Source organism: Gamsiella multidivaricata (genome assembly GCF_025024155.1).
Source record: "Gamsiella multidivaricata strain RSA 2152 chromosome Unknown BC939scaffold_4, whole genome shotgun sequence".
In the NCBI taxonomy this organism is placed as follows: domain Eukaryota; kingdom Fungi; phylum Mortierellomycota; class Mortierellomycetes; order Mortierellales; family Mortierellaceae; genus Gamsiella; species Gamsiella multidivaricata.
Window position 1 is genome coordinate 410,530 of NW_026251712.1, and position 14,337 is coordinate 424,866.

Genomic DNA, 14,337 nt, shown 5'->3' on the forward strand with positions numbered 1-14,337 from the left:
CGCTCACTTGATGAGGGGCCTATTGACCGTTTTACACCCTATAATTCCGTCAATAAAATTTGGCGGTTTGCGACTCATTTATGGGGTAGCACTTGGCGACTAACGTATAAAAAAAGGTATTCATGAGGTTCAATGCGTACAAAAAAGTGTGGCCGCCGAGTATCAGTAGAGCAGCACAACAACACAGAAGCCGATCTGCCATGGTACATAGACTATTATACTTGGACATTCTCGTGTTCCGTGAAAATGCTCTTGGAGAGCGCGTGTATTGAATGGTCCGCCGTAAATACTCTCTTCCACATCTTACCCGAAACTTATTACTCAAAGCTACCACTGATGTGTAAGCTTGTGGCGCGTCAAGTTTTTAATACGTGGACCATATACAATTTTCTTCGTCTTGACGGTTGGCTCGCTTTTCTTGCAGTTTGATCCCCTTCGTTTCTTCATTTAACTTTCTTGCACGATGGGCTATCGGTGGTCGACTCGATCTTTTTGACTGCTCGAGCAAGCGTCATCTTGTCCTTGACCGTGAGAGACAACGGGCTCGCTGTTTCTTTTCAAATCTTTAAGCGATGGGATCGCGACCTTGCCTCGGAGACAGCTTCAGACCATGAAGAGTTCGCTCAACTTGAAGAACCGCTTTGAATTGGCCTATCGTTCAAACCTGAAAATGCGACGAACCCTATGCTGACGGATCACAGCACCACTAACCATCGGGCACAGTCATGCGATATTCAGTAGTGTCATACATATTTAAAAACAATAAAAACAATAAAAACAAATATATGTATATTGTTCAACCTATACTTTGCGTTCCCAAAGGAGCTGTTCAGTCTACGATTCGGTAGCTGATGGGAATCTACGAAAAGATGTGCGACTTCTTGATATCAAGGGGCATGAGGGCGCCTACGCCCGCCTGCACTACCTCGTCCATATCCTTGAATTGCTCTGACTTGCGCCAGGCAGCATAGGTGGGATGGGTGTCGACTGTCTTCTTCAGTTTCCAGAGACAAGGGCAATTGGTAGGGTTGAGGACCTTTTCCGAATCCAGGGCCAAGTAAGTGTCCAAGACGACAGCCGTCTTAATATCCGCCAATGTGAACTGTATTAAAAAATTAAAATGAAGAGGTCAGCATGAGTTTCCAGCGCATCCTGAAGCCATGCGCTTTTATCCACTGTTCAAGGCATGCATACCTTATTGTCAACAAAGTGGCCTGTGTTTCCGTTCTCCTTCAGATGCCTCTCACAGGCCTTGACCCAATTCGGTAACGTCGTCCCTAAGAACTGCTCCAATGCCTTCATACGGATCTCCTCAAACGTGCAGCGCAACATCTCAATATACTTTGTGTCCAATATCACCGCCTGCGCATAAAAGACGTCGCTCAACACCTCCTCCCGAGCCGTGTCGCCCAATAACCCAAACATCCTGGCCAAGTACCTCTCAATGGCTCCTGATTCTGGGATTTCGATAGTCTTGCCTGTGGTGAGGTCGGTCTCGAGAAGGATTGGGAGCGTACCAAAGGGAGCCGAGTCCCTGATCTGAGGCCATTCCGACAAGTCCTGGACCTTGTTATCCCATTGGGCCTCACCAAAGCAGAGAAGAGCGCGTGGACAGGCGCCGAGGGCATGGAATTTGAAATAAAAGACGCTGTACTTGCAGTCTTTGTTGTCATACGACAGCGTGCTGGCAGTTGATGCGGGCAGAGTCATGGCTGTAGAAACTGTCTTGTTTTCTTGTTCCTTGGTTGAGAGTGGGATAGATAATATGTGCGGTGAAGGTGAATAAAAAAAAAAAAAAGAGTGGCGGCTCTTTTTATGCGTTTTTTTCGCGCTTTGATATCATATGATCCAGGGATCCGTTTTTCCTTGGTTCTTCGCCAGACGGACGGTAAAGCAGCGCAGGAGCTCGGAGCACGTTCACTCAACGCCCTCTAGTCTATGGTTGAGCTCACTTACGGCATAGACGCATAATAGAGATGGCACCTTGCAGTGCGCAGTTCCGTCGTCTCCGGACACCATTTCGCATTAGCATCTCCCTTCCAGAGTACTCTTCAACAGCAAATTATTTGAATAATTGAACAATGGTGATTTTGAACAATGTAATTTCATTGGCCGGCGGGAATCCTTGTGCACTCAGGCCTCGTTGCACAAGTGCCTGGGATTGATGACCGCGGACGAGAGAACGAGCATGCACTAAGTGAAAGATGGGCAATAAGGTGAGAAAGAAAAGAGGGAAAGTGTTCAGAGAGGTCTTTTTTTTTGTTCATTTTGTTCCCTCGCAAAAGGTAGGCTCGACCCCAGCCTGAGGGAGAGAGCATTAAATGCACATGAATTCAGTCATTGCCTTTTTAGGGTCGAGCCTACTTTTGCGAGGGAAAAAGGCTGTTGAAGAGTTCTCAGTTCTCTGAATTTTCATTTGGATCATCCGAATAAGGTACCCTTCACTCACCGAAAGAGGAGATTTTACCCATCACTCGTCCTTCGAGAAAATCATATCGCGAATAAAAGAGAATAGAAAAGCTCTTCATTCCTTTTGCTGCGCTCCATTTGCTGATGACAGGATGACAGATATGATTGTACCCGGTACTGGAAAGAGCAATATCTATTGGACTCCTGGCTCCTAAATTGGCATAGATCTGTCGGCCGAGTGCGGGTTGAAAGCCCTTCCGACCACGAAGCAACGGCGATTGGTACTGGGGCGAATATGTGCTCGATTTTATTTCGAAACGCGTCGCCTACAGCATTTCGTCATCCTAGGACGAGTCTGCAGGGTCTGCAGTCTACCAACAATAACTAAAAGTATATCGCGAATGTGCCTTGAGAAAAGAGGACATGGAGTCTTCGTTGTTGTACTCCTTGGTCGCACTCCAACCAGCTGTGAAACTATAAGGATACATCGACAATGGGTCTATTTTTCTCTTCGTAGAAGCAGAATTCTCTTGCTGCGCTCGCAGCTCATATGGGTCCTCGTTGCTTGACCACTCTCGTCCAGACAGCTTATGAAGGGGGACCACCAATGGAGCGTTTTGTATGTTTGTATGTAAACCAAACCGCCCTTTGCACACGCGTAATGTACGACCTGGCGTGGTACTCAGTATTAGCTAAGCTGCTCTCAACAGCAGTCCCCAACATTGCTACAAGAGGGAAAAAAACAACAGCCAACGAGCCCCGAGGAGCCGGTTCTCATCACAGATTTTTTTCCTCCGGTCTCTTATGACCCTCAGCTTCTGACATATATATTATATTGCCAGGAGATGCGCGTACGTCCGTCCTAAGGAAGGTGCTCCTACTGTACCCAGGAGGCTGTGTCTGGGCAACAGGCGGATGTCAGACTTTTGGCTTTATTTACACTCAAAACGCACTTTCATAACAATTGAGTATCGCTAAGTGGTGCAGGCACCTTTTTTTTGCGCAAACTAATCAAGCAGGTGGAGAAAAGTTAAAAAAAGTAGCCCAAGGCACGCGATGATCGGTTTTATGATAGCTGTGGAATGATAACATGCAGCAGTACCATGGCCTTACCCCACTAACAAAAATACATGGTGGGTTAAGATCCCATTGCTGTGTATGAACATGCTGAGTATGAACATGCTGAGTACATGCGGCGTCGTCGTCATTGTCGGTGTCAAAATGGATTACAGTATCAGTGTATGGGATCCCGGCTGTTAATATACCAAGGCACCGTTCTTTCGAATCCAATAAACTGCCGAATTAGTTTGATTGGTCAACGGGTCCAACTGTTTTTATGCTACCAACAAACAGGAAGACCAAAGATAAAGACACTTTTCCGCTGCAGCAGGCGCAAAAGGCCTTTTTAATCCCCTACCCTCCGCCTCTCACTTTCTTCTTTCTCATTCCTTCTCATTCTCATCTCGAATCACTTGATCCATCCCCCTGCAACCATGAGCAGCCAGAGTGACAACATTGGTACCCATCCTGACGAACTCTCTCGTCCTGATCTCCAGCAGCCCTACCGGGATTCATTCGACGAGAAGAAGGCCAAGAGGCGTGGATTGGGCAACCCCGTCAAGGCCGTCTCGCGCGGTGTCTCCCAGGGCACCAATGTCGTTCGCGGAGGTATCTCACAGGGCACCAATGTTGTTCGCGGGGGTATCTCACAGGGTAGGTTTCTCCACCAACGTTGGATTGGTGGCTTTCTTTTTTAACCTTTTGATTCGATCGAGTCTGGTTTTGACATTTGACATGTACAATAATGCGCATATAGTTGAGAAGGGCGTGAACAACGTTGGAAACACGTTGAACAAGGTACCCGGTGTCAAGCAGGGGGTCTCCTTCTTTGCGGACTACCGCAAGTTCATGGATCGTGGCAATGTCATTGACCTGGCTGTTGCAGTCGTTATCGGTATGTATAAACTCTCGACTTGCTGAGTGAACACTGACTGGACTGAACTGGACGGGGACGGGGACTGGACAGGATCGAGTCCGCTAATACCGTATCTACCGTGTCTTGATCCTTTCATTTGCCTGGACAAAAACAGGTGCTGCTTTCACCGCTGTAAGTTTATAATACCGTCATATTCAGCATCTTTGTTGATCACTAGTGCCTCAGATGGACACATTCTAAACCCTTTTATTTTACGCCTCTCTTTCTTCTTTCATAGATCGTGACAAGTTTGGTGAACGATATTATCACCCCCATTATTGCTCTGGCCTCCGGAAAGAATCTGGAGGAGAACTTTATCATTTTGCGCCGCACCAAAGATCCTGAATTTGTGGGGAAAATTGTAAGATCATCAAGCATGTCCTTTCTCGCATTGGACGATTCTCCTAAAGTGTATTCAAGTAAACTAACAACTGATCACCATTTTTCATGTCTCGGTCAACTACAACCTCCCCTCCCCCCACAGTGGCCAACGAGAGCACTTGCACAGGCCGACGGGAACATCACCTGGAACTGGGGAAATTTTATCCAGACCGTCATCAACTTCTTCATCGTCTCCGCCTGCATCTTCGTCATCGTCAAAGGTAAGGAAACACCACCTACAGCATCCTATCTATTCCTTTCTCGTCCACTGTCTCTCTCTTTCTCGCTTTCTGTCTGTTTTCCCTACCTTCACGCCATCTGTATTCGATATCTAACCAAATCCCCCTTCTTTAATCTCTCACCCAAACAGTTTATCAAGTCGGACGTAACACTAAGACCCAGGTCACCGAAAAGGCATGCGATTACTGCATTAAGAAGGTTCCTCTGAACGCCATCCGCTGCCCCGAATGCACCACCTGGCTGGACTGGGATGCCTGCGCCAAGGTCACGAACATGGAGAAGATCGCTGCTGCTGCTACTCCTGCTTTCACAAGTGGACCCAGCACTGCGGCCAATAGCATGCATACGCCCTTTTTTGCTTACCCTGCTCCTGCAGGCGAACCCCAGCCTTTGGGACACTTTTAAATATAATCTTCCTTGACGGAGGGTCCTTTACACATACACATACACTAAAACATCAGCGCGATTTTTATCCGCCTGCATTTTATCATTTTATCATTTATACCTAATAAAAAAAAAGCTCCTAATGAACACCTGAATACTTTTTACTACGCATGGGTCGTTGCTGTTGCTGCTGCTTTGCTCTTATCGGCCTGCTCTTTTGCGTAGCCCTTGGACGTGCTTCTATGAGAGGTGTCTGCAAAAACGAGGCTTGTGGAACGCCCATAATTGCGTCGCTGGACCATGTCTCGACGCGTGGGGTTTATGCCGTCGGGTGAAAAAGAAAGTTTGTGTCAATGTCTCGTTTTAAGGATTGGGCGAAGCAATCTTTCCTAAGCGCATTTGTTTGCCACTTTCCCCCCCCCCCCCCCCCTCCAAAAAAAAAAAAAAAAAAAAAAACCAGCCTTGTACTCAAATACCAGCCTTGTACTCAAATACCAGCGCGTCGCAAGAATATCGCGAGATTCAGTTCTATCAACCGACTCTGAAAATTACTGTTGCTGACATACCAGGCTCTTTGTTTGTCCTCTTCAAGTGACAAAAAAAAAAAAAAAAATGTGTTAATAGACATGTCTTGAAAATGCAGAGGATATATCTGTCGATAGAACAGACACAGAAGAGCACAGCGAGCCGGTAGGACAGAGGACGCGCCGCGGTCCTAATCTGACGAGAAGATGCGTTGGCGGTCCTTGAACCTTTGTGTGCATCAATCGTACTATACCAGTGCAGTACACAGGCACAAAGATCAACGAACAATGCAGCACATTGCCATCAAAAAGATAAGATGCAAGTCTTGACATGAAAAGCTCGAGAGTTCTTATTTTTTTTTTTTTTAAAAAAAAAAAAAAAAAAAAAAAAAACCTGCAACTAGAGATAAAGCCCGTGGCTCATGTCCCGAAGCCAACATCCCACCATCTCCATCTTCAGAAACGTATGTCTCTGCGCAAACATTTTTGATAGCAAAGATTTAACTCGTCGTGTCCCTTCCATCCAACCCCCTTGAATGTCCCCCATAATCGTATGCTATTCTCGATTCATTGCCTTGTCGCACAGTCTTCTGTGCACGCTTTCAATCTGTTTTCTCAGTTCCTTTGCGCCTCAGTTGGATCAAGTTAGACTTGGGCGAAGTCATTTAATTTAGAGAATTTGTCATGGGTGTATACAAATGAATTGACCGGACAACTCAGATCAGCTCATTCTGACCCTTTAATGTCCACTCAAATGACGCCTGGGTCAACTCAAATTGTGCCTGCACCCCAAAATAAAGACAAACTGGATCATCTATCCCATTTCTCACTTCTACACCCCTAACTCACTCCCATACTCCATTTATTCGCTTTCACAGGCACTACCAAGCCCAGTATCAGCCTGATCTTCTTCGCCTGGGGTAAATGTAGATTCGTTGATGCATGCCTCCTTGAAGTGGCAGAACATGGTGCTGGTACGGTTGATCCATATCTTCGATAAAGGATAAAGCGCATGTCTCCTCTTTCAATCTCACTGCTCAATGGCGTACGATCATCGCAGCCGAATAATATTTGTTGGATCCCGTTACAAAGGGTTGTCTCAACCGCAGATAGTGCAACACTTTGGATGGCTGCGTGAAGTGAGAGGTGCAGAGATCGAGTAGGGGGAAAGGCCGTTTGCGCCGTTTATTTTACGCCTTGTGCAATTGCCCCCGTCATTTGAGTGGACATTATTCTGGCTCAGAATGAGTTGACCTGAGTTACCCGGTCAACTCAAATGTATACACCCTTATTTTATTATTTTATTCGATTAAGAAAAGGAAAAGGATAATATTTTATTCAGACTTACAAAAACATGAACCTCGATCTGGTCCTCCCCGGAAAAGACTTACCAAGGGAGATTCAGTCTTCTTTTTTTTTTTCTTTCGTAGAAAAGGTGATGGTGGCATAATAAAATGGCGTGGCTGTGAGGCATTACATGACCGAAGCTGCGAAAGAGACTAGGAGAAGGAAAGGGGAAGGGGAAAGAGAAAAGAGGGTATCGAGACAAGAATAAATAAGGACGTCCTCATCCCTCCCCATCCGAGGCTATATACCATTTACTCCTTCGGCACAGGCAATGCCACAGGCCCCCTGCACTTATGACACAACAAATGTGCACGGCCAGCCTTCGCACGCTCGACCTCCATAGCCGCATACTCCGTCTTCAACGGAATATACTTGCATCCCACTTTTGGACAAAACACATTCGACTTCTTGTACCTCAGTCCACAAGAGTTGCACAACGCCGAATGCGGCGTGTATCCCGGTCGCCAGCATGGCGTCTCCGTCGCACCGCATGCCTCACACCGCTTCGTGTTCATCTTGCCCTCCTTCGACTTCGACAGCCGTTTGGGAGCACTACTACTACTGCTACCGCCAGCAGCAGCAGCAGCCGAGTTACTGTTCGCCTTGGTCGTCGCCGTCTTCTTGGTTGTGCTGCTCCCCGATGCCTTGATTGTCTTGATCTTCTCAGGACTCTCCATCTCGCTGTCATCGTCTTCATTATTATGCTCCGTAACCGAATCGCGATCCGCTTTCATCGTAGCGTCTAGCAGCGGCTTGAGTGCCTTGAGTGAGGGACGACCGCTGCTATGATTGTTGTTGGTAGCGCGAGTCTTAAGTGTCTCCTTGTTGTTTGGTTTCCGCTTCCTCTTCAGCTCCATCATCTCCTTCGTCAGCCTCACGGCAATCTCGACCTCCGAAGGCGGAATCCGGAGATGCTCCGGAACCTGCGACTGACGCGGATTTTTGTACTGATGTTTCCGGCTGTAGACATCGTATTCTCGGTTCTGATGGACAATCTCATCGTCGTCGATGTCGATCTCGTCGTCGTCGACATCAGCGTCCTCGATAACCAAATCCTCATCTCCAGACCAATGGTGGCTATCCAACTTAACGGCAGATGCTACGCGCCTGCCTTGACGGAACGGTGCCGAACCCAGATGAGGGGACGTTGATGGTGAAGGCGAGAATCCAGCTCCATGCTGATCACGTCTGCGGTAGATCGAGGGACTATGGCGCTCAGGAACTATTCGAGTTCGAGCCAGCAATTCCGCACTGTCCTTGACAACACCATCAAGACGACGTCGTTTGCTGTTCTGACTCGACATATATCCTTGTTGTGCTTTAGATTCCTCTGCGCCCTCGAGCTCACCCGGATACTCGTCTCCGCTCTGATAATCCTCACCCTCATGAGCCATCGCCTGAGCCTTCGTGCCAGCTCCGGAGCCGCGTCTCTTCCCTGTCTGACCGTGGCCGGCGCTCTTTCTCCGCTTGGAGCCTCGAGTTGTCCTCACACCAAATTTGGTGGCGCCCTTGACGATCGAAGGCTGCTCCATGTCCTCCTCCGATTCCTCCGAGAGATCACTGCCGTCGAGGGGCACGCCCTTAGCCTGCAACTCGTCAAGTGCCACATGCACCATATCGGAGATCAAGACTGGGTAACTCAGAATGACAGCGCCTCCAGGAGCGACCAGACCCTTGGTAGCAGGCGGGAGAATACCGGATCCCTTTACAAAGTCGAGCTCCGGACGAGGGATCAACGACTGCCGACGGATGTGGAGTTGACGCTGCGCCCACAATGGCAAAGCCGATGGATCTTCTTTGCCATCCTGCTCCATATCTCTGATGATCGAGCAATCCGAAGATGTTGATCCCGCACGCGTGTTACGGTCGTGTTGTGGCTCCGCTGCTTCAATTGAGGGATCCTCTTGCTGACCATCTTCCTGAGACTCCATGACCACATCTGACGCCTCAAAGGAGACGACACTTGTTTGCTCTCTTGAGATAACAGCATCTTGTCTGAATATGCAAAAAAAAAAAAAAAGAAAAAAAAAAGAAAAGAAATGAAAGGCGAAACCAAAAAGGAGGCCAAAATGTTGAGTAAAATGACTGGAACAGAATCGCTCGAGTACTAGCCGCGATGCGGTGCGGTGCGATGCCTGGTAGCCTTATTTATTTTTTTTCTCCATCAAAGAAACCCATTATCCAGGCCATTACCTAGCCGTGAATCCATTCCCAGGAGTAAACGGTGTTAGGGGCGAGGTCAAGCTGTTGCCCAGATTAGTACCCATGCCTGGACCGTCCTGCACCTCCATCACTCTCAAGGCCAAGACCCTGGATGTCAGTGGTGGCGTCGGCATGGAACTTGACAGAACGGGGTGATCAGTGGTTTCTGACACCTCGGCCGACTGTGCTTCTTGTCTATGCGCAGCCGATGCTTGCTCCGCAACGATGATATCGCCGATCGACATGGTGGAGTCCTCGTCTGTGAACGTGATCGGGTGCAGCTGTGCTTGTGATGCATTCGTAGTCGCAGATAACAGCGAGGATGATTCGAGTGGGTGTGTCGCTCTGGACTGAGCGAAAGACTCTTGAACTTGGATTCCAAGGCCGGATCGGTTTGGTGGAGAGGGCGGTGTATCAAAGCGGATCGACGGAGCCGGCAGTTCCTGTATTTCTGCGCCCGAGCCGCTAGATGCGGATACGGATCTTGAGGCGGGAGAAGGGTAGGTCGCTAGCGCCTCGCTGTTCAAACCGCTACTTTCATCGCCTCTGCTTTCCGATGGAAAGGTAGAAGAAAGGGAAAGCATAGAGGGAGTACTAGCTTTGCGGAACGGAGTCAGGGGTAGAGGCGGCGTGCCAAAGGGCAGCTGAAAGATAACACCTGGCGATGCATCCAGCGAGTCGCCTGCACTCGGGGACCGCATGGGAATGCTGCTCTTGCGTTTCGATCTCATGGCCATTGTCGGGGACATGGCTGATATGGAAGGCGACAGAGCTGGGGAGGGTGACCTGTTACGGTCAGCAGGGAAACGGAAGCTTGTCATCTCGGGAGTAGGGGGCGTGGGCGTGAAGTGATCTCCGGCCTGAGTGTTGCCCAGGAAGGCATTCTTGGAGGGCAAAGCCAAGAGAGTGTGAGCTTGAGATGCTCTGTATAGAACTGTCCTGTCGCCAAGAGGAGTTGGCACCGTTGGCGATGCGGTGGCGATAGAGGCGCGTCGGATCGGATCAAATGCCAAGGTGTCTTCTGGAAGTGGGCTGCGAGCAAGGGCTGATGCTGTTGCAGTGACGGAGCGCTGATTTGACGAGTCAGAATGGCGACGAAGAACACCTGGGACGTGGAGATGAGAGCAGGTGTCCTCGATGAATCCTTGATGATAGGCGGGAAGAGGGCGTTCTCTGTGGTGGATGACGAGGGCAGAGTCATCAACTCCCTTGAGAGACTTTTGCTTGGCGATGCGGATTGATCTTGATTTGGATGAGCTGATCAGAGGGGCGACTCGAGCAGCGATCGGCAGGGGCGGCTTTGCGCAAAGAGTGTGGTATGTTGACGGCGACGAAGGAGCCTTGGGCGATGGTGTGCTTGGTCTTGGGGAGTTAGCCGATGATCGATGTGGATGGGAGGATGGATGTGAAAATGAATGTGAGATCTGGATAGCGCTATGGACATCATGGGACTCGAGAGTGTTGTTGTTGGCAGTGATATTAGATCGCAGGAGGCCCTTTCTCTGGAGGGCCTGGATGTCTCTTTGGCTGAGATGGGCAGTGGCACTGGATGTGGGGCTCTGCAGCGCCGAGAGGCTGAAGCGCATCCGTCTGGGGGACAGCGAGGATGGCTCGGCAGGCACGGGCACAGGCACAGGTCCAGGCACGGGCACGGGCGCAGCCATTGTGGGGACTGTCAGATTGGATATGGACATTTTGTGCGGGGAACAAGGACTTGTTCTGTTGTGGATCAAAAGGAGGATGAAGAAAGACCAGCTGATGGATGGGTTACTTGAAGGGAAGAAGAAATAAAAAACAAAAGTTGGCTGCAGGAGAAAAAAAGACGGATGATGATGATGATAACGATGATGATGGTCAGCGACGATATCCTCACAAATAACACATACACCCGCACCCATGTAGTCAATACAACCAGCTCCTGTTGTATTCAATTAGTAGAAAGACTACGAGATGAAAACGGATATTCCTTCTCCTTCTTCGTCTTTTTTCCCCCCCCTCTTCGGTCCATCTACCTAGCCGGCATCATTATGCGCTCCATGTCCAAAGGGCCCTTTCTTTCACAGCCTCGCTCGATCTGGTTTCTCCAAATATCCATCTCTCTTTTGATTGTGTCCCTTACCACTTTCCTTCTTATCATTTCCTCTTTACAACATCGTATATTGATCATGCAATTGAAGCAGAGCATTGAGATGGAGCAGATTGCGTATTACATTTACAATGTGTATTTCTACAGCTACAGCCTGCACTTTTTTTTCTGTATTGTGTGAGTGTGAGTTTATCTGTGTGCCATGGGCGCAAGTGAATGTCCCTCTCTTCTAAAAATGACCCAGCCGATTGCTGAGACTATTGTGAGTTTTTTTTTTTTTTTTTTTTTTTTTCTTTAGCGGGTACTGAAAACGGATCAGGCAACCAGCGGCACACAATGCACGACTTCGAAACGAGGACACAGTGAGGAGAACGACATGTCGTGCTTATTCGTGAAAATGAATGGTATGAGTGTGATGTCCGTACTGCCCTCAGTCGACAAGCAATTGGAGTTGATCTAGCATCAGCACCAATATCAACACCAGTACTACCAGTACCTGTCATGCATTGAGACAACAGCGTACTGGGTTGGTGGAGAAGGGGGGAAAAAAAAGAAATTGGGCGGATGATCACCATAGAGAGAGAAAGAGTGAGCGAAGCGAGAGAGCAGTTGCAGAAACCCAAGCCAAAAAAAAGTATGATGAATAGCGGTCTGGACAGCACTTGTCCGAGGTGAGGGGAGGGGGGAGAGAACAGCACAGGACAACGCAGGACAAGACACAAGTGGTTCCTCCCCTTCGTCGCTGCTGCCGACCACCCTTGTTCCTGGCAAAGTAGCATACAGGCACTCAGACACAACTCCTGTCCCGCAGAAAGTCGAGTGCAGCGCCTGACTTTTTAACTTTCATCAGCCCATCAGGGCGACAACAACTGATGTTCTCATCACTCAAACCGAAACTGATGAAAGAAAGGAGAGGGAAAGAAGGAAGAAGGATGATGGGCATCAGCTCACACTTCACACCCCACACTCCACGCCATCACATCTCTTGGTGGCAAAAAAGGGACGGCACAGTTCCAGGTGGACGCACGCCCCACCAAAAATAACCCAGCTGGAACAGAGCACACAGCAGGGCGGAGTGTTCTTTTTGACTGCTGAGACTGTCAAGACTGCTTGTGTCCAAGAAAAATGAATGGATCGGAGGAGAGGAAGGGAGGAAGGAAGGAAGGAAGAAGGGAATAGGTATTTGGATACTTACCACGACTAATAAAGACAAGAAGTGGGAGTACGGGTGTCTGTTTTCATGGATCAGTGTAGGAGGTGTGTAGAGGAGAAGGAAACAGAGCTATCGAGTTATCGAGTAAAAGAGTAAAAGAGTGAGGAGAGGTAAAAGAATGCAAGTGAGAGTGTGTGGATGAGAGCAATGTAAGGGGAGGTGGGGGACGATAGGATAAAGAAATAGTGATGGGAAGGGAAAGGGGAGAGAAGAGATGAAGGATGGAGTGCGAAGTAAAGTGCTCGAGAAAAAGAAAAGAGGATGGTGCGGATGAAAGATATTCGAAAAGCGGGAAAGAAGACTTGGGCTGCCAGCCTATAAAAACGACAGCGTGAATTTCCACAGGCTGTGGTCAGACTAACTGGTCAAGGGAACAGAAGCGATCGCGAAAGAGAAGGCAGAGAACAGATCGGCCCCTTTTGCTCCAATCTTGCCGCTGATCAACTTGATCCCCTTTCTCTGTCTGGCCTGGCCTGGCCTGGTCTGATCCTTGGATCCTCCTCCTTGGCGCTGTTGTCGTTCGTCGTCGTTGTTTCGTCGTCGCCATCATCTTTGTTCTCTCATGTCTCCTGCAACGAAACATAAAACAGCACAGGGTCCCGTCTCGCAATTGAATCGGTCGTGTCATGCCATTCTTTTGTGCCCGTGGCAGATCATATGGCATGTGCGCCAGTCCATTATGCCTAGCAGCACTAGGCCACTGGGAGGGTGCGTTTTTATGCAGTGCGAAGATATGGCTGTGGGGTCACCTTGGGATCCAATGGCGCGGTATAGAAAAAGAGTAGCTTCCCTGAGAGAAGTTCAGGTGGAGAGAGACCCGGCCAGTCCTAGCTGAGCTAGTTCCGGGAGCTTTCAAATCCACAGGAAGCCCTAAAGTATGTACTCACTGGTCGAGAAATAGATTATTTTTTTTTTTTTTTTTTTGATCTGGTGATCACAATTTATTTCAGCCAGCCTGTAAAGAAAGCAAAGTGCTCAGATCCGTCCTGAATGGACGCATACATGATGCTTTGTGAATAACCGGTTTTAATGGAAGCTGTCCTTGGCTATCTGACCCCAGATCCTGGATCCAGGTCCACTGTGGACTATTCATCCTTCAAACACCTCTCCAACTGCTTACAGATACCGACCCGTGTATGTGCAATTCTTCCTCTTTGACTGCATAATGGCTGTTCAATAGATCACAACATTCGCAAGCAGATCACATCATATTACGGGGGAAGATCCTGAATACCTGCTGTTTGCACAATCGTGAGTGCATATCAATGATAAAGACCCCTCCTTCTCTGTCAATGCCGGCAGCTCCGTTACCGTAATGTGTGGCTGGAATCTGCTTGCTCGTCTCTTCTCAAATGCCGGTGTCAGCAATAAAGAGACACACACTAGGTACGATGCTAGCCGTTGTGAGAAAATAAAGTGGACTAAACTATGTTCGACAAATGAACAAGACAAAAAAAAACATATGCCTCGAATGCATACATGACCTTGATCCGACGGGCTCAACCAAACGGGCGATTGTGTCTGCCTCAATTTTTCTGCACTGACCCTCCTCCAATGCTGAAGGTTGTGTCTGAAG

The 14,337-nt window shown here is 48.6% G+C and overlaps 4 protein-coding genes across 4 annotated transcripts; 1 reads left to right on the top strand and 3 right to left on the bottom strand.

The window, feature by feature from the left end:
* Positions 1 to 767: 767 nt before the first annotated feature.
* Positions 768 to 1,784, bottom strand: BC939DRAFT_489255 (uncharacterized protein). The gene is made up of 2 exons (XM_051559411.1): positions 1,195 to 1,784; positions 768 to 1,102 (listed from the first exon to the last, which is right to left on the bottom strand). Exons 1-2 carry the CDS (start codon positions 1,708 to 1,710, stop codon positions 860 to 862), a joined length of 759 nt encoding a protein of 252 aa, XP_051416964.1. The 5' UTR covers positions 1,711 to 1,784; the 3' UTR covers positions 768 to 859.
* A 2,419-nt stretch (positions 1,785 to 4,203) lies between these two features.
* On the top strand, positions 4,204 to 5,410 carry BC939DRAFT_391820 (large-conductance mechanosensitive channel; the record flags this gene model as incomplete). Its single annotated transcript, XM_051551985.1, has 5 exons — positions 4,204 to 4,363; positions 4,500 to 4,516; positions 4,623 to 4,762; positions 4,880 to 4,986; positions 5,136 to 5,410. The coding sequence occupies 5 exons, from the start codon at positions 4,204 to 4,206 to the stop codon at positions 5,408 to 5,410; spliced, it is 699 nt and encodes a 232-aa protein (XP_051416965.1).
* Positions 5,411 to 7,150: 1,740 nt separating this feature from the next.
* On the bottom strand, positions 7,151 to 11,730 carry BC939DRAFT_437202 (uncharacterized protein). Its single transcript, XM_051553668.1, has 2 exons — positions 9,454 to 11,730; positions 7,151 to 9,255 (listed from the first exon to the last, which is right to left on the bottom strand). Exons 1-2 carry the CDS (start codon positions 11,358 to 11,360, stop codon positions 7,512 to 7,514), a joined length of 3,651 nt encoding a protein of 1,216 aa, XP_051416966.1. The 5' UTR covers positions 11,361 to 11,730; the 3' UTR covers positions 7,151 to 7,511.
* Positions 11,731 to 13,744: 2,014 nt separating this feature from the next.
* Positions 13,745 to 14,308, bottom strand: BC939DRAFT_437210 (uncharacterized protein; the record flags this gene model as incomplete). The annotated part of the gene is made up of 1 exon (XM_051553669.1): positions 13,745 to 14,308. A coding segment is annotated over one exon (219 nt), but the record flags the coding sequence as incomplete, so codon positions are not given.
* Positions 14,309 to 14,337: the final 29 nt, after the last annotated feature.